At 51.0% G+C, this 16,274-nt stretch overlaps 1 protein-coding gene across 1 annotated transcript in view; it reads left to right on the top strand.

The window, feature by feature from the left end:
- Positions 1 to 16,274, top strand: part of DENND2D (DENN domain containing 2D) — a 30,886-nt gene that overhangs the window by 13,081 nt on the left and 1,531 nt on the right. The window contains exons 5-11 of the mRNA XM_050956275.1: positions 1,037 to 1,114; positions 1,438 to 1,578; positions 7,751 to 7,899; positions 11,404 to 11,581; positions 12,589 to 12,630; positions 13,160 to 13,250; positions 15,744 to 15,983. Coding sequence (XP_050812232.1) covers positions 1,037 to 1,114; positions 1,438 to 1,578; positions 7,751 to 7,899; positions 11,404 to 11,581; positions 12,589 to 12,630; positions 13,160 to 13,250; positions 15,744 to 15,983 — 919 coding nt within the window. The remainder of the gene's footprint in view (positions 1 to 1,036; positions 1,115 to 1,437; positions 1,579 to 7,750; positions 7,900 to 11,403; positions 11,582 to 12,588; positions 12,631 to 13,159; positions 13,251 to 15,743; positions 15,984 to 16,274) is intronic.

The raw sequence follows: 16,274 nt of genomic DNA, 5'->3' as shown, positions 1-16,274 counted from the left end.
AAGCCCGCTTAGCTGCCTGACAGGCCTCACTGTCTTGGCATGCCAAAGCCTCTGTGTGCATTGAGTTCAGACAAGTCTGTGCTAGCACTTCCCCCAAACAAGCCGAGGTCTTTGCCAAGCGACGCATCCTTCGTCTCTGCACAGCAATTCCTGAACCAGACTCCGCCCTGGTCCCAAATTCCACCCTAGGAAGGGAGTCTGAATCCCTCCTGAGCCGCACCGCTGCCTGCCTGCCCTCGGGGCTGGGGAGGTAGATGTTGGGGTGTGTGTGTAAGTGACGCTCTCCAGAGGTGGTGTGGATGGAGGGTGGCAGCTCAGCACAGACTCTGCCTCAGTGTCTCCTGATTGCAGCTTTATCCCTCCTCCCCAACCCCATGAGCCTGTGAACCCATCTCTCCCAAACCTGCCGTGCTTAGCTAGCCATCAGTTTAATTCCTCACTTCCCTTCCTGACACATACTCTGTTCCATCATCTCTACTGTTACCCTGTGCCCCCCACACAGACTTGCCACACCTCCACCCCATGCCCTGGGATTCCAGCAGTGTGCTGGGCAGCAGCCTCAATTATTCCTCTAGTTGGTCTGCAGAGTCTTTTTCTGGAGGTCTGTTGGCCAGCGGGGGTCCTAGGCACCTTCCCTTTGCCTCAGAGACTGTGTACATGCGTCTGCTTCTGGGGTGCGGCATCTCCTGCAGCTGAGTTTGGAGAGGAACAGGGCTGGTACCAGTCTCCCCTCCCTCCCTTGCTTTTTCAGCTTGTTCTGCAAGTTTCCTGACTTGTATTTTGTTAAGTAGCTGGTGAGGACCAGCTGAGCTGGTATCATTAACCAGGTCTCTGGGATGCAGCAAGGCCAAGCCATGGAGGGCTCCTATCTTTGCTGAGGTCTGACTTTGCATTCCTCGGACAGGCCATGGCCCCACCCTTAGTGGCAGTCCCCATAATTATTGTGGTGGCATGGGGGCTATCTCTGTGCGCCTGATAGAAGGGATAAGAGATTGTAGCATGCAGTTAACCCTTTGGGTGCTGATCCTTCTTTCAGCCTGTTGGCCGGGGCCCTCGTTTCCCAGAGGTCTTCTGCATCATCAGCTGCTTGGGCTGCTTCGGATTGTTCTCCAAGGTAGGAACGCCAGTTCTCACAGGCAAAACACTAACCCAGCTTGCATGCCTGGCCCAGGGCTCGTGCAGATCCCTGTCTTGTTCTGCCTGATCTGCAACTCGGTGCAGGGAAGGACATCTGCCTGGGAGAGCAAGCAGTGATGCCATGGCACTGAAGGCCACCTGTCCAAGGGTGAGGAGGGTGAGGACTGTGGTGCTGACGCTGGTGCTGGCTGCTGTTCCTCGGTGAGGAAGCAACTGAGTCACTGCTGTGGTGCTGGAGGGAGGGGGGTAATCAGGGAATTCATTGCCTTGCTGTGGCTGACAGGTCTCTCCTTCCTGTAGATCCTCGATGAAGTGGAGAAGAGGCGGCAGATCTCCATGGCCGTCATTTACCCCTTCATGCAGGGCCTCCGCGAATCCCCCTTCCCAGCTCCGGGGAAAACGGTCACCATTAAAAGTTTCATCCCTGATTCTGGAACAGAGGTTTGTGTTGACTCAGTAATCTCTGCTCAGTTGCTGCTGACCTCCAGCAGGCCTGTCTCTCCAGCCCTAGGAGCTGGTCTATGAGGAGGCGATGCTGGAGCAGCCGGCTCTGCGTGCATGTGTCTGGCCAGCTGGAGCTTTGTAGGCTTTGCTCAGTGCAGTCTATGCTAACGCACTTCATGTCTCCGGCTGCCTGGGGCAGTAATACATGAGGGTCACAGGTCAGGGTGGACAAGGAGCTCTGGTTGAGTTGAAGCGCAAGGTTGTGCTGTGTGGGAACGACAGGTTAGGGAACCACCCCTTGGAACAAGCTGGCCTCTTCGTGCCAGTGGAGATCGAGCCAGCAGTTCAATCCATTCTGTACCCTCTGTGGGAGAGTTAGTGATGGTCGTATGTTCCATATCCTAGCCGTCCAGCCTGACCCCTATGGCCGGTTCTCCCAGGTGGCTGGAAGGTGCAGTGAGATGGGTGCTGCCCAGTGCATAACGGGTGTAGTACTCCATAAAACGCTCAGCGCCGGTCCTACTGCGAGGATCTATCAGCACTAACCGCCATTAATGCCAGTGTATGTGGCATTCACACTTCCCAAATCTGCTATTGCAACCTGTCTCTGCAGCCTCCAGACTGCAGTGCATTGGCTCTCTAGAGCCACAGGCTCCCAGCCCTGCTTTCAAAGCGGCTGCTGATTTTGGAAGCCCAGCTTGAACCCCCTTGGGCCTGATTTCCAGAGGTGCCGGGCATCCTTTCATGTCCGCCAGTGCTAGATGTCTAGTGCCACCTAGAACAGCTCGCTCTGCTCCCAAGCGTGCTTTGGGGGCCTCGGCCCTAACAGGCAACCAGGAGAGAGAAGTGAATTCTCGCAGTAAAGCAGGGTGCAGAGCTGGAGGAGAAGAGGACACCTCTATAGTAGAGGAAATGGGTGTGTGCCTTGGATTTTCCAGAGACACCCAGAAGTGTGAGAGCTGCGGGGAGAAAGCAGATGTGGCAGGGGGCCCACGGTTGGGGCGTGGTGGATCATAGGCACCGACTTCCCTTCTTTCCCGTGGGTGCTTGACCCCGCCCCCTCAGCCCCACCCCACTCCACCCCTTCCATGAGTCCCACCCCTGCACCACCTCTTCCTGCCCCCATTCCAACCCCTTCCCCAAATCCCTGCCCTGGCCCCACCTCCTCCCTGAGTGTGCCAAGTTTCTGCTCCTCCCCCTGCCCCATCCCCCCAGCTGTTTGGCGTTGGCTGGGTGGGAAATGCTGGGAGGCAGGGGCAGGAGTAGGGATGTGGCATGCTCAGGGGAGCAGAAGGAGGTGGGGCAGAGGGTGAGGGGAGCTTAGCTGCCGGTGGGTGCAGAGCACCCACTAATTTTTCCCTGTGTGTGCTCCAGCCCTGGAGCACCCATGGAGTCGGCACCTATGTGGTGGATTGGACTGAATAGTGGGAAAGGGGAGTAAAATCATGCTGGGTGCAGACAAGGGTGGCGTGGCAGAGTCAGCTGTGCGAAGAAATGATTTGTAAGCAACTGTCATCAGTGACAGGGCAAACTGCCAGGTTAGGAGCTGGGGAGTTTGGCGTCAGGTCAAAGGACATCAGGCTGATTTTGGAGACACTGGTATGAATCTGGATTGAAGCTGGTTTCAGTGGAATTACACCAGTGTATCCCAGGTCCCTGTACATGACACTGCCCCTAGAAGCCTGTGCTGTTTCCTCCACCTCTGGAGTCGCATCCAATCAGTGCAGGATCCCTTGTGTTACTGAGGGCTTGGCTACGCTGGAGAGTTACAGCGCTGGTGGTGGCTTTACAGTACTGTAACTCACTCCCCGTCCACACTGGCAAGGCACATACAGCGCTGTATCTCCCTGGCTACAGCGCTGGTTGTACTCCACTTCGACGAGAGGAATAAAGAGAACAGCGCTGGTGGTGCAGCGCTGGAGTGCCAGTGTAAACAGTGATTAATCTTACTACGCTGTAACTGACCTCCGGAATTTTCCCATAATGCTTTTAACTAAAGAACTCTTTGTTTTGTTGTGAACTCGGGGCTCCCGGAGCTGCTTATCTAAAAAACACACACAGTAATTGTTTGCTCCAGCAGAGGCAGGCAGGGAATGTCCACAGCTTATGTTTGCTTGAGGAGAGAAACAGCAGGTGGGGGGGTGGGGTGGGGGTGGGAGGGAGTCCCTGAGAGCGGCTGCTTATCTGGTCTGAAGGCTATTTGCATTTAAGAGTGAATGAGAGAGGGGTGGGGGAAGGGGTCGGAATTTGCAAGGCAGGGAGCTGACACGGTGTCTGCTTCAAAAATCCACTCTCTCTGTCTCCCCCACGCTCCCTGTCACACTCCACCCCACCCCCCTCTTTTGAAAAGCACGTTGCAGCCACTTGAACGCTGGGATAGCTGCCCATAATGCACCACTCCCATCACCGCTGCAAGTGTGGCCATACTGTAGCGCTGGTAGCTGTCAGTGTTGCCACACTGCAGCGCTTTCCCTACACAGCTGTACGAAGACAGCTTTTAACTCCCAGCGCTGTACAGCTGCAAGTGTAGCCAAACCCTGAATGTTGTGTTACATTTAGTTGATTTGACTGTGTGTCCGGATTTTTGGTGTGCTCAGAATTCTATACTGACCGCTCCTAATTTGAGTTGTTTGTTTCACCGAGTCGGTGAAAGCTTGGACTTTCCGCACAAGGAAGCAGAAGCCTGGCCGCTTTCACTCCGCCATTTGATCAGAGGCGGCAAGGACTTTAAATATGGTGTGGGTTGACGTGCTCCTTCTCCAGCAGCTGCCCTTGCTAAGAAGTGACACTCTCTGTGCTCAGCAACAGGGTTTCTACAAAAACGGGGGAGAAATAGTTAACAGCATGGCCTTTTTAATCACTTTCATTAACACCTCCCTTTGCTGAAAGGGAGCCATTCACACCTCACCTTGAACTATTGTTTCATGCTGAGTGCAGAGACTGCTTTGCATCTGCTCTTCTCAGCTGGCAGGGCTAGAGCCAAGACACTGGGGCCATGGCTACACTTACAGTTCTGCAGCACTGGTAGTTACAGCTGTGTTCGTAGAGCTGTGTAGGGCCAGTGCTGCAGTGTGGCCACACTGACAGCTACCAGCGCTGCAGTGTGGCCACATTTGCAGCATTTGCAGCGCTGTTGGGAGTGGTGCATTGTGGGCAGCTATCCCAGCATTCAAGTGGCTGCAACGTGCTTTCCAAAAGAGGGGGGTGGGGTGGAATGTGACAGGGAGCGTGGAGGAGACAGAGAGAATGGATTTTTGGAGTTGACACTGTTCTCAGCTCCCTGCCTTGCAAGTTCTAAGGACTGGAAGACACACAGTGCCTACCTTCATTTTAAAAGTTCTGACCCCCTTCCCTCACCCCTCTCTCATTCACTAGCCGTCAGACCAGATAAGCAGCTGCTCAGCACGGACTTCCCCCTCCCCCTCTGCCGTGTGAGCGTGCTGTTTCTCTCTTCAAGCAAACAGCTGTGAACATTCCAAAGTAATTCCCCTGCCTGCCTCCGCTAGCTCAGCAAACAGGAGCTGTGTTTGTTTTTTAAATAAGCAGTTTGGCTGAACTCCGAGCTCTCCCTTTCTTCTGGTTTGTTGTGGACAGGAATTCTGGGATACCTCCTTATACCCCGGAGGTCAATAAAAGCGCTGGTGGGCGTCCACACTTGCTGACCAGCGCTGGATCACCAGCGCTGGAATCGTTACACCCGAGGCTCGACCGGGTGTACAGCCAGCGCTGCAACCAGGGAGTTGCAGCGTGCTTTGCAAGTGTGGCCACATCCTAAGTTGCAGCGCTGTAACCCCCTCACCAGCACTGCAACTCTCTAGTGTAGCCATGGCCTGGGTTTATATTAGACAATTGTATCCATTTGAGGAAACAGATTTTAGATATCTATCTAGTTAAAACATAACAAACCCTAATACAGATGCATAGGGATCAGTTTCAGCTTTGCTGGTATCTGTCCTTCTGTGCAGTCGGCTTTGCTTTAGGAGTTTGCAATTGTATAATTCAATCCTGTCAGTGCAAGCCCTGCAATAGAGACAGCCTTTAGGCCTCATCTGCACTGGGGTGGGGGCTGCACTCCGGGCAGTGATGCTGATGTAACACAGGTGCAAACTGAGACTTGCTCTGGTGCGGTTTATCCTGGTTTGAAGGGGGGCTGAGCTGGTGCACTGCTCGTGTGCAGCCTCGTGTAGACAATGCATTCATATTTCTTACATGAGAGGTTTGACTCTGCAATGCGCTGATGCAGCATTTGTTTTGGAATGGGGAATTGCAGCCACCTTGTCCCATTGCACATTGGGTGCTGCGTGTAACTGAGAGCAGCAGCAGGTTCTTCTCTGTCAGCTTCCTGGATTATGAAATCTCTTGTGATTCTGCAGCAAGAAGGGTAAGATTGTGTAAAGACTTGGCCTATTGCTTCATGCTTTGGTTGCTGGCAGAACGGCAGAGATGGGAGTGTTTTCTTCAAAAGAGTCAGCCTGGCCGCTTATCCAGCACTGTTAGTGGAGAAGGGAGCTGCTGCTAGGGAAGGCTGGGCTGGAATCTGGCAGTGCATGGGGGAGAGAGGGCAATGGAGACCTGTGGGTAGCCGGATGTGCAGCAAAGCACCGGATGGACTAAGGTCTAAGTAAGGCCCTTCATTGAGTGATGGGAGGTTGTTCCGAATGCCTGGGGCTTCTCCTGGATCAGTAATCCAGGGCTGAGCTTTTGAGGCTGGCGAGAGGTTTGACCTGGTGGCAAAGGCACATGATACAATGACACCAATTAGTTGTAAGAGCTCACCTGGGCTCTTGGCTGGAATGAAGTCTAACCAGTCTAACAGGAAAAGATGTAGAGAAAGGTAGATTGTCTGGAAACAGGCATTCCAAATGGCCACCTTCGCCTTAACTACAGTGATTGCAGCCACTCCATTACCTCTGCTTTTGTGCAGTCTCGATGCTGCTTAATGTGGCCATTTGAAGAGAGGTGTAAGAGATGGTGCTGCATAGGTACCAGCATGGGGCAAAGCAGGAATCAATGCTAGCAGACAGAGGCAGATCAATGTCCAACTGTTGGAAGTCAGAAAAATTACAGCTGGAACTGGGATGCAAATTTTCAACAATGACGGTTATTGTGACATCATCCCGTGGAGTCTTGACATCCAGATTGGGTGTCTCACTCCAGCTCAATCACAAGTTACTGGCCTCAGTGCAGGTATCACTGGGGGAAATTCTCTGGCTGGTGTCATGTAGGAGCTCAGACTAGATGGTTGGAGTAATTCCTTCTGGTCTTAGAATTTATACACTCCAATGCCTAACGAACACTTGGGAGAAAGGATATCTTTGTTGAAGATTCAACACCATCCACTGCGTTCCGTGAGGCTCACAGAGCAAACCCCCAAAGATCTGGTCTACATACTAGTTTGTACTGGGTTAACTAAGGGTGTGCTTTGTAAGCTGGTCTAGTTAAACCGGCGCAAGTATGGGTGCGTAGACAAGGACTAAGATACCCTCCATCAAAACCAGAGCATGCCAGACATGACGTCCCAGATACACTTTTTCCCACTCTGCACTCAGAGAGCCCTTCATGAGAAGCTCCGCGAGGCTGCTGGGGTCTGGTGAGAACTCCTAGAGATTGTTGGTAATTGGGATTACCTATGAATTCATGGTGTTGGTAAAGCAGCTTTGAAGTGGAGGACTGGTCCCCCCAGGATTCTAGCCTGTGTTGTAGCTCTATGGTGCACGCCAGGAAAGCTTTGTCTTGCCTGTTGCGATCTTATCCTGCTGTCAAGCTGGAGTTATCTCCACCGGTAAACAGCAGCTGTGCCCATCTGTGCTGGGGGTTTGCATCGAGGCACAACCCCAAGGAGGACACAGTCAAGTAGGGCTGTTTATTGCCTCGGCCACGCTCCTTATTTGGTGCACCAGTTTCCCCCACTCTTAGTCTGTTCGATCAGTGAACTCTGGGCGGGACAGTGCTGGGCACTACCAAAAAGTAATCCTAACTAATTGTAATATTGCGAAGATCTCTCATGACATCCCCCCGCACTCATACCACACCTTTCCTGCCTCCTTTCTCCACCATATGGAAGCAGGCAGGGCCCAGCCCAGCATGTCTGATACCTTCTGCATGGTGCTTTTAATAGAATTAAGTAGTGATTTGTTAGCTCACTCCTGTTCCCTCTCCTTCTCAACAGCTCATCGAACTCACGCGGCCCCTGGACTCCTGGCTGGAACACGTGGAGTTTCAGGCCCTTCTGCAGCATCTTAGTCCGGAGAACATCCTTTGGCTCTTCGCCTCTGTGGTTCTGGAGCGACGGATTATCTTCGTGGCAGAGGAGCTCAGGTGAGCGCCCTGCATTTAACCAGAGAGCTAGTTCTGAGAGCTTGAGAGAGCTACAAGTAATTCTTCCACTCTGCTCTGCACTGATTAGGCCTCAACAGGAGTATTGTGTCCAGCTCTGGGTGCCACATTTCAGGAAGAATGTGGACAAATTGGAGAGAGTCCAAAGAAGAGCAAGAATGATTAAAGGTCTAGAAAACTTGACCTGTGAGGGAAGATTGAAAAAATTGGGTTTGTTTAGTCTGGCAAAGAGAAGGCTGAGAGGGGACATAACAGTTTTCAAGTACATAAAAGGTTGTTGCAAGGAGGAGGGAGAAGAATTGTTCTTCTTAACCGCTGAGGCTAGGACAAGAAGCAATGGGCTTAAATTGCAGCAAGGTTGGTTTAGATTGGACATTAGGAAAAACTTCCTGTCAGGGTGTTTAAGCATAGGAATAAATTGCCTAGGGACGCTGGGAATCTCCATCATTGGAGATTTGTAAGACGAGGTTGGACAAACACCTGTCAGGGATGGTGTAGATAACACTTAGTTCGGACCCTCCCACTAGTGTAGCCCAGGCCTAAGATACACTATTTGTGTAGCTGAAGTTGAAGTATCTTAGTTTGACTTACCTGGCCGTCCTCACAGCGGCGAGACGACCGCCACAGCTCCCCCGTCGACTCTGCTTACTCCTCCTGCTGAGGTGGAGTACAGGCGTCGATTTAGGGATTGATTTATTGCGTCTAGACGAGATGCAATAAATCGATCCGCGATACACCGAACGCTACCTGCCAATCTGGCGGGTAGTATAGACCTACCCTAGTCCTGCCATGAGTGCAGGGGACTGGACTAAATGACCTCTCCAGGTCCTTTCCATTCCTATGATTCTCTCAGCTCCTGAGTACAGGTCATGTGCAGCTCGGCCAGCCTTGGAATGCAGCCTGCTGGTGCCCTCAGTTCCACTCCCCGTTCATAAGGGGGCAGATGCAAATGTCAAATGATGTGTCCTGAAGTTCACTACTTTGTGGATCTCAGTCCCAGGCTGGGTGTAGTTGGGGCTGGCTGAGGGCATCCTGCCCATCCCCACAGTGCAGTGAGTGGTGATTAATTTTTTGTGCCCCATCTAGTTCAGGAGATAAAATCAGAATAAATTAACTCCAGGTGCAGGAGAGGAGAGAGAAGCCGAGAACCTTTCACTCTGAGAGCAGACCCTGAGGAGTCTGAGCAAGCAAAGGGTCACTGACCTCAGGCAGTTCATGAGGCATGGAAGTCCTGATCTAGTGGACAGAGCACTGGTCTGGGACTCAGGAGCCTGGGTTCTATCCCTGGCTCTGCCACTGGCCTGCTGCATGGCCTTGGGCAAGTTACATTTCCTTCTGTGCCTCAGTTTCCCCATCTGTAAAATGGGGATGATGCCCCTGACCTCCCTTGCAGACTACTCTGTGGATGAACAGTGCTAGATAAGAACGAGGTGGTATTATTATATATGATGGAGTAACAAGACAGATAGAGTTTGTTCCCAGTTGAGCCCAAAGGGTTAATTCTCACTAAGCTGACAAGCCCGGGGAGGCAGGTAGCCAGGAAAGTGCCCCTCTCACACTAACATCAGCAAAGCGTAAAGGTTATGCTCAGTCCTCGTTAGACAGCCAGTCGACGCAAATCTCTCCTCTCCCTCTCGGATTTCGTCACTCCGACTCATCAGCAGGAAGGATGTCTCTGATTTGATTCCAGCCACCAGAGACTTTCACTCTTCAGACCTAGGAAGAAAAATACACATACTGACCGCCCTGCAGAAGGATCCTCTCTATAAAATTAGCAAACAATAACTGTCTAGTAAGGATTAAGCCTTAAAAGCATTGAAATAAGGAGTGAAGGGGAAGACTTGTGCACTCCTTTCAACCCTCCTATTGCCCCCAATGCTGTCGATATTGCAGTCCAGCACTCCCCAAGGCTTCCACTTCCAACATATACCGAAAAGCAATTCATACCCCAGCCTCCTAAGACTCACGCTGTGCGGGTAACGCACCAGACCAGGACTCGGGAGACTTGGGTTCTGTTCCCATCTCTGCCACCGGCCTGCTGGGTGACCCGGAGCAAGTGATGCCCATTCCCGAGCCTCAGTTTCCCCATATGCAAAATGGGAATAATGCGCCTGTCCTCCTTTGAGAGTTACTGATGAAAAGAGCTAGGTATGATTATTATTAACTCGGAACCTTAACAGCTTTTGTGTTAACTGATCAGCACATGTGACTGTCCCCCATTCCCTGCATTGGGGAGGTTATTTTGCCTTAACTCTGCCAAGGTCACTGTTAGGGTTTTGTGTTAGAGTGAAAGAGAATGAGGTTTATGAGCCTCTGAAGAGGCAAAGCCAAACTGCAGCTTGTGCTCAGGGGTAGGGGAAGGCTAATTGTGTGGGCTAATGGCCGTCTAGCTTGTTGGGTCCCCTGCTGAAGGCAGTGGGTTTCCTCTTCTCTCTAGGGAAGTTTAGTCTGAAACTCAATTTATTGTTTTCTAGTTGGGAAACTTTTTGTATCAAAAAGGCAGATCTGGAGGCACCACTGATAGTGGTGCCCGGCCACTCAGAGCATTGGTGGGGCAGCACTGGCAGCAGGGCCAACTCCAAGGGTTCAAAATCTGTGAGGCTTTGGCCCCCAAAATTGTGAGATTGGGTTAAAAATAATGATTTTTAAAAAAATATATGGGGGGGGAGGTTCTTCTGGTTTTTGAGCCCTTAGGAGCATTTATTCAAACTTTCCTCTGCAACCACAGAGCTAGAAACTTACTTTTCTTTAGATTTTTTCGTTAAAGAAAGCTGAGATTCTGGTGTAATCACCTGACTCCAGGAGCTGGGGATTTAAGAACATCAAATATTGGTTTGTGATGAAATCCCGAGAGTTGGCAACACTACCATGTGCTAAGGGTTGGGAGACTTCCCAAAAACAGCCGACAGAGACTAGTAGAATTTGAGCTCCGGTAGTTCAATCTATTTAGCTTAACCAAGAGAAGGCGAAGGGGTGATTTGATCAATCTTGAGCAGTATCTATAAGGGAAACAAAACTCTGATACTGGGCTCTTCAATCTAAGAGACAAGATCCAATGCCTGGAAATTGAGGCAAGACAAATTCAGATTAGGAATAAGGTTCAAATTTTTTAACAGCGACGATTATGAATCATGGGAACCATTTACCAAAGACCATGGTGGGTTCTCCATCACTGGCAAATTTTAAGTCAAGATGGGATGTTTTTCTAAAAAATCTGCTCTTGTTGGAACAGGAATAAATTCAGGGGTGGTTTCTGGCCAATGCTATGCAGGAGCTCAGACCAGATGATCACAATGGTCCCTTCTGGCTTTATAATCTATGAAAAACAGCACCCACCTGTTTAGGAGCCTCTGTCTCCTTGGAAGTCACTTAGACTTTGGCTCCTGTGCCACTCAGATGCTCTTGAAAATCTCACCCAAGGCCTAACATGCTGGCCAGCTACTTGCCAAATCCTGTTAGTAATCAGAACCCTTATTTATTTGACAGCGTCCTGTCCCAGTGCATCCATGCCGTGGCAGCTCTTCTCTACCCCTTCTCCTGGGCGCACACCTACATCCCTGTGGTTCCTGAATGCCTGATCGATACCGTCTGTTGCCCCACACCCTTCATGGTTGGAGTCCAGAAGCGCTGCCTAGAGCAGGTTCTCGATCAGCCGATGGAGGAGGTACTGTCTGAGGGGTCTCTGTGCCAGAGCAGCAGATGGGCTTGAAAATGAATGTTTGCCTGTTTGTGCCCCTTGATTGTTCTCTCCATGCGGCAGCAGGCAGGGATGGATTTACATCTTAGGCACCCCTAAGCACAGCATCTTCAGCGCCCCTGCTGCCTATGGCTGACTTTTGTATTGCACACAGTTTGAGAGAGGCAAGGCATCCCTAGGCACGTGCCTACTTTGCTCAATTGGAAATCCGGCCCTGGTAGCAGGCCCTGATTTTGTCTCCATCCCAGCCTCAGGAGGAGAAAGAAACAAGAGCGGACTCCAGCCTGCTCCTAGGGTGACACCCAAGCTGTTTCCTAGGCCAGATGGGATGCTGATATCACCTCCCCGCTAGCTGGGCAAGGACCTCAGCCCGGATCCCCTGTGGCAAAGGCGTCATGCCTTGCCCTCGGCTCACCCTGTTGTCAATGTTGCCCTGGGTGTTTCACTGCTCATAGCTCATGGGAGGTGAGAACACATCTTAGAAAACTAGTGCAGACACTGCCAGATTTTCCAGGCCGGTTCGCTCCTTGGCCTTCTGCTGGAAGCACTAACAGTGGGGCAGTTGTGGGGCTGTGGCCCTCTCTCCATGGGGATGTGAGCTGAGACTCCTGAACTCATCTCAGGTGGGCTTCCCAAGAGACACGGGATGGGAACCACTTTCAATCTGGGCTGGATTGGACCCAATTACTGATTCTAGAGGTGAAAGGCTCCAAATCTCCTTTCCGTGTCCCGGGTCCATTCATCCCCCCCAGGCCAGGCACTGCTGCCCCTCTTTCACCAGGCAGAAAGTTTGAAGGAGGCCTTTCCATTGCAGTGTCCTAGAGCAGTTCATCATCAAGTGCAGCTCAGAGCTTTTCAAACGGACTTGGAGCACACAAGACTGATCTCGAAATACATTCTCTTAAATCGCTGCCGCTCGGAAGCAGCCTTGCAATGCAGCCTGGCTAACGTTGGGTCCTGTCTGTTGGTTTTAGGTGCTGCTGGTTGACTTGTGCGAAGGGAAGTTCTTAAGATCGGTAGGTGTCCCTGGTGTGATGCAGACTGTTCCCCATGCCATAGCCAGACGCAGGAGCTTGAAATGTTCTTGTTCATCACTTGACCAGTATTGCTGAGCCGCTGCAGGCTCCTTAATCCTGGGTTTTCAGTAGCTGTCACTCACTCTTTCCCACCTGTCACTTATTTGCACTCCGCAGGCTTAGGGGGGCAGGGCCTCTTGGCTGAGCATACAGAGCACACTGTCTCTCTCCAACATCCTTTGGGATAAAAATTGATAGGTGATGGCTTCTGGCGGTAGCTAATGAGCCCCACTGAGACTATGGTAATGCAGACTGCACGGCTGCATTAAAGAATGGGTCACAGGGGATCTGGTGGGGGAAGATATGTTCGTTCCAAGATGCTTTGGGCCTGAAGGTATGCTCAGAAAGTGGTTCGGCAAGCTAGAATCCTCTCTCACTCTTCAAAACCTTCTTCCCAGTAAAAGCCAACGTCTCAGGCTTCCCTGGTTTGCAAGAGCTGGCGTGCTAACATCGGTCCATCCTCTTTCAGGTTGGCGACGAAGGAGACACCTTACCAGCCAAGCTGCAGACCGAGATGCTGACTTCTTTAAAGACACACAACAGCAACAACAACATACAGAGTAGGCAGAGAGTTCTTTCTTTGGGGTGCGCATGGTGGAGTATCTGTGAATGCCCCACAAAGACTGCCAGTGTCCCAGGCTAACCAGCCATCCTGGGGCTAGTGGGCTAAGAACTCGGGACCCAATTTCCTACACTGCCCTCTTAGCTCCAGCCAACCCATCTCTAGAGCTGTGTATGCTTTGGACTCACATGCATGCAGAGAGACTAGCTAAGTGGTCTAAGCAGCTGGACTGGAATAGACATGGTCCCTGAGTTCCATGCGCTCAGCTTCTGCAGGGACACCTCAGCCCTTCCTGCTTCAGAGGTAGAAAGAGACTGAGGTTTGTGCAGCTTATGGAGTGTGGGGCAAGTTCTCAGCTGGTGTAAAATTATCACTCCGTTGGCTTCCTCTCCACATGGACTTCGGTGGAGCTATGACATCTCCAACAGCTCAGGATCTGCCCCGGTGTGTCTGCAATACAGCGCTCAGAAGACCAGCTTGGAACTGTCAAGGATCCCAAGGCACTTAGCAATGATTGGGGTTTACTTTGTGGTTCTTACCCAGCCTTTCACTTCCCTCACCCATTCTGCCCCACCTGTTGTTCAATGCGATATGCTCTGATTAGTTGCAGCTCCCCACACCAGAGGTGGCTGCATTTCACGTGCATTTCAGCAGTGCTCTGTGTCTGCAGGTTGGGAAGTGCTCTGATTTATTCCCCATCCTCAGCTAGCAGGCATAGTACATTGTTTCTGGTCTGCATGGATACTAAAGTGCAGTCGTGATCAGAAAAGCCCTCGTGGTTATAGCACCTTCTTTGTGTGTGCATCAGCATCACCTGCTGCCTTCATTGACAAAAATAGATCCTTTTCATTGTTAGCCCCGTAGAGCCAGCACAGCTCTGGGAGACGGAGCTGGATTCTAGCAGACATTACTAAATTCCAGTCTTCATTATTGGTGGTGATGGGCGAAATGGACAGAGCGCAGCGTGACTCTCAGATGCCAGGCTGAGTTTGCAGGGCTGGGTTTTGTATAGAGATTTTAAAAACCTCACCGCCTTTCTAGCTGGCACATGTGCACATGGGATCTGGAGTCTTTGGAACACAATAAATGTGAGATTTTTACCAAGTCATTTTCAGAATAGTACCATCACCTGCCAGTTCTCATAGAGCATCTTCCTCCCTAAATTCCACAACCATGTAGGACTGTGAAGACCAGTCAGGGAAGAGAAATAATCCATCAGTAGGGAGGGGTGCAAAAAATCCAGAAGGCTCTTGATAGCTTTATCTTGATAAAACAGAAAGCCAGTGAACCTGAATATCTCTCAGTGAAATCTGGATCTGGGAGATCTGGACAGCTAGACTCCCTTCTGCCGCTACAGAGTATACGTGCTAATGCAGCAGGTGGAATCCTCTGTCCAGAATGGCCTGTGAAGGGCAGTACCATGTGCTAGTGGCTGTTACAACTCTTTAGTGATTTAACACCAAGAAATTGAATTTCAGAGTGTGAAGGAGATGGCAATTGCTTCTGACATGAACACAGCATGTGAATTAGGTCAGCGTGCAATGAGGGCATGCATCTAGCATCTCAGCAGGCTGGGGTACTTCACATTTTAAGGTGGTAGACACAATTCCTTGAATGTATATACAGTGCTTGGAGTTCCTTGGAAGCAAATTGTTATAAGAATCAGAATATCAGGGTTGGAAGGGACCTCAGGAGGTCATCTAGTCCAACCCCCTGCTCAAAGCAGGACCAATCCCCAACTAAATCATCCCAGCCAGGGCTTTGTCAAGCCTGACCTTAAAAACCTCTAAGGAAGGAGATCCCACCATCTCCCTAGGTAACCCATTCCAGTGCTTCACCACCCTCCTAGTGAAAAAGTTTTTCCTAATATCCAACCTAAACCTCTCCCACTGCATCTTGAGACCATTGCTCCTTGTTCTGTCAAAGTTTAGTAGTCAGCAGTAATTATCCATTGGACTGGGGCAATTGAATACCACACTGGGATTGAACAATGGTTCAGTTTATACTCCTGCCGGCTCCTTAGCGAATGGGACCTCCTGGCTTTTCTCCCATGCCATGACTGGGTTTGGGAGTCACACAAGTTAGCACAATCCAGGTGTTACAACTACTTTTGAATGGAAAAGCAGGGGGGGGATGTCTTTGGAATGCCCCAGACTGTGGCACAGAGAGGAGACGAGAGGTGGGATGGCCCAGTGGCCAGAGCACTAGCCCAGGACTCGGGAGACCTGGCCTCAAGTTCCTTCCTGCCCTCCCACAGACTGGGTGATCAGTGGGTGTGTCATTTCAGCCTAGATCCTTTAGGGAAATTTGGAGCATAAATACTAAAGAGGATCTGACCCTCCCTTCCCCCATGATAGCCCTGCCCTGCCTCACAGAAGGGTTAAGAGTGTAAATACATTCAGATTGTGAGGTGCCCACATCCTGAGTTAATGGGGGTCGTGTGACTACCAGCCCACATGCCAAAACTGTACGTCTTCTATTCCCATTTCAGCATCCGAACAAGTGAATGCCCACGTCTCCAACACCTTTGTGCAATTCTTCGTCAAAACCATTGGCCATTATACATCGCACCTCAAGTGGAATAAGAGCGGACAAAGCTCCTTTCAGGAGAAGGCGTTCTGCAAAGCCATCGCCTCCAGGTCCTGCCGCAAGTTTGTGAAAAGATTTGTGAGGACTCAGATGTTTTCCCTCTTTATCCAGGAAGCGGAAAGGAGCAGGATAACCCAAGAAGGTAAATTACCCCATCTCCTCCCCCTTCCCTACTCCCTGTTACTGCCCTGGCATTCAGGAAGCAGCAGGATCCTTGGAGGCCACTCTTTGGTTTCTTTGGGCTAGAGGGAGCAGGGCTCATTTGCATATTTGTTTGTGCAAATGAGATGCAAATGTTCGTGTGACTGCTCCTGAAAACACAACCCAGGAAGGGAGAGACGCTGTTAGAGAAGATGGTACAGGCAGTGACAGTCTCTCCACTAACTTCTGCCTGCAATGCACCAGCAAAGGCACTTGTATCGGTTGCAGTAGT

The sequence above is a fragment of the Gopherus flavomarginatus genome, chromosome 5 (assembly GCF_025201925.1).
Source record: "Gopherus flavomarginatus isolate rGopFla2 chromosome 5, rGopFla2.mat.asm, whole genome shotgun sequence".
Taxonomy (NCBI): domain Eukaryota; kingdom Metazoa; phylum Chordata; order Testudines; family Testudinidae; genus Gopherus; species Gopherus flavomarginatus.
The sequence above is the reverse complement of the archived record's forward strand: the minus strand, read 5'-3'. Positions and strand labels throughout refer to the sequence as shown.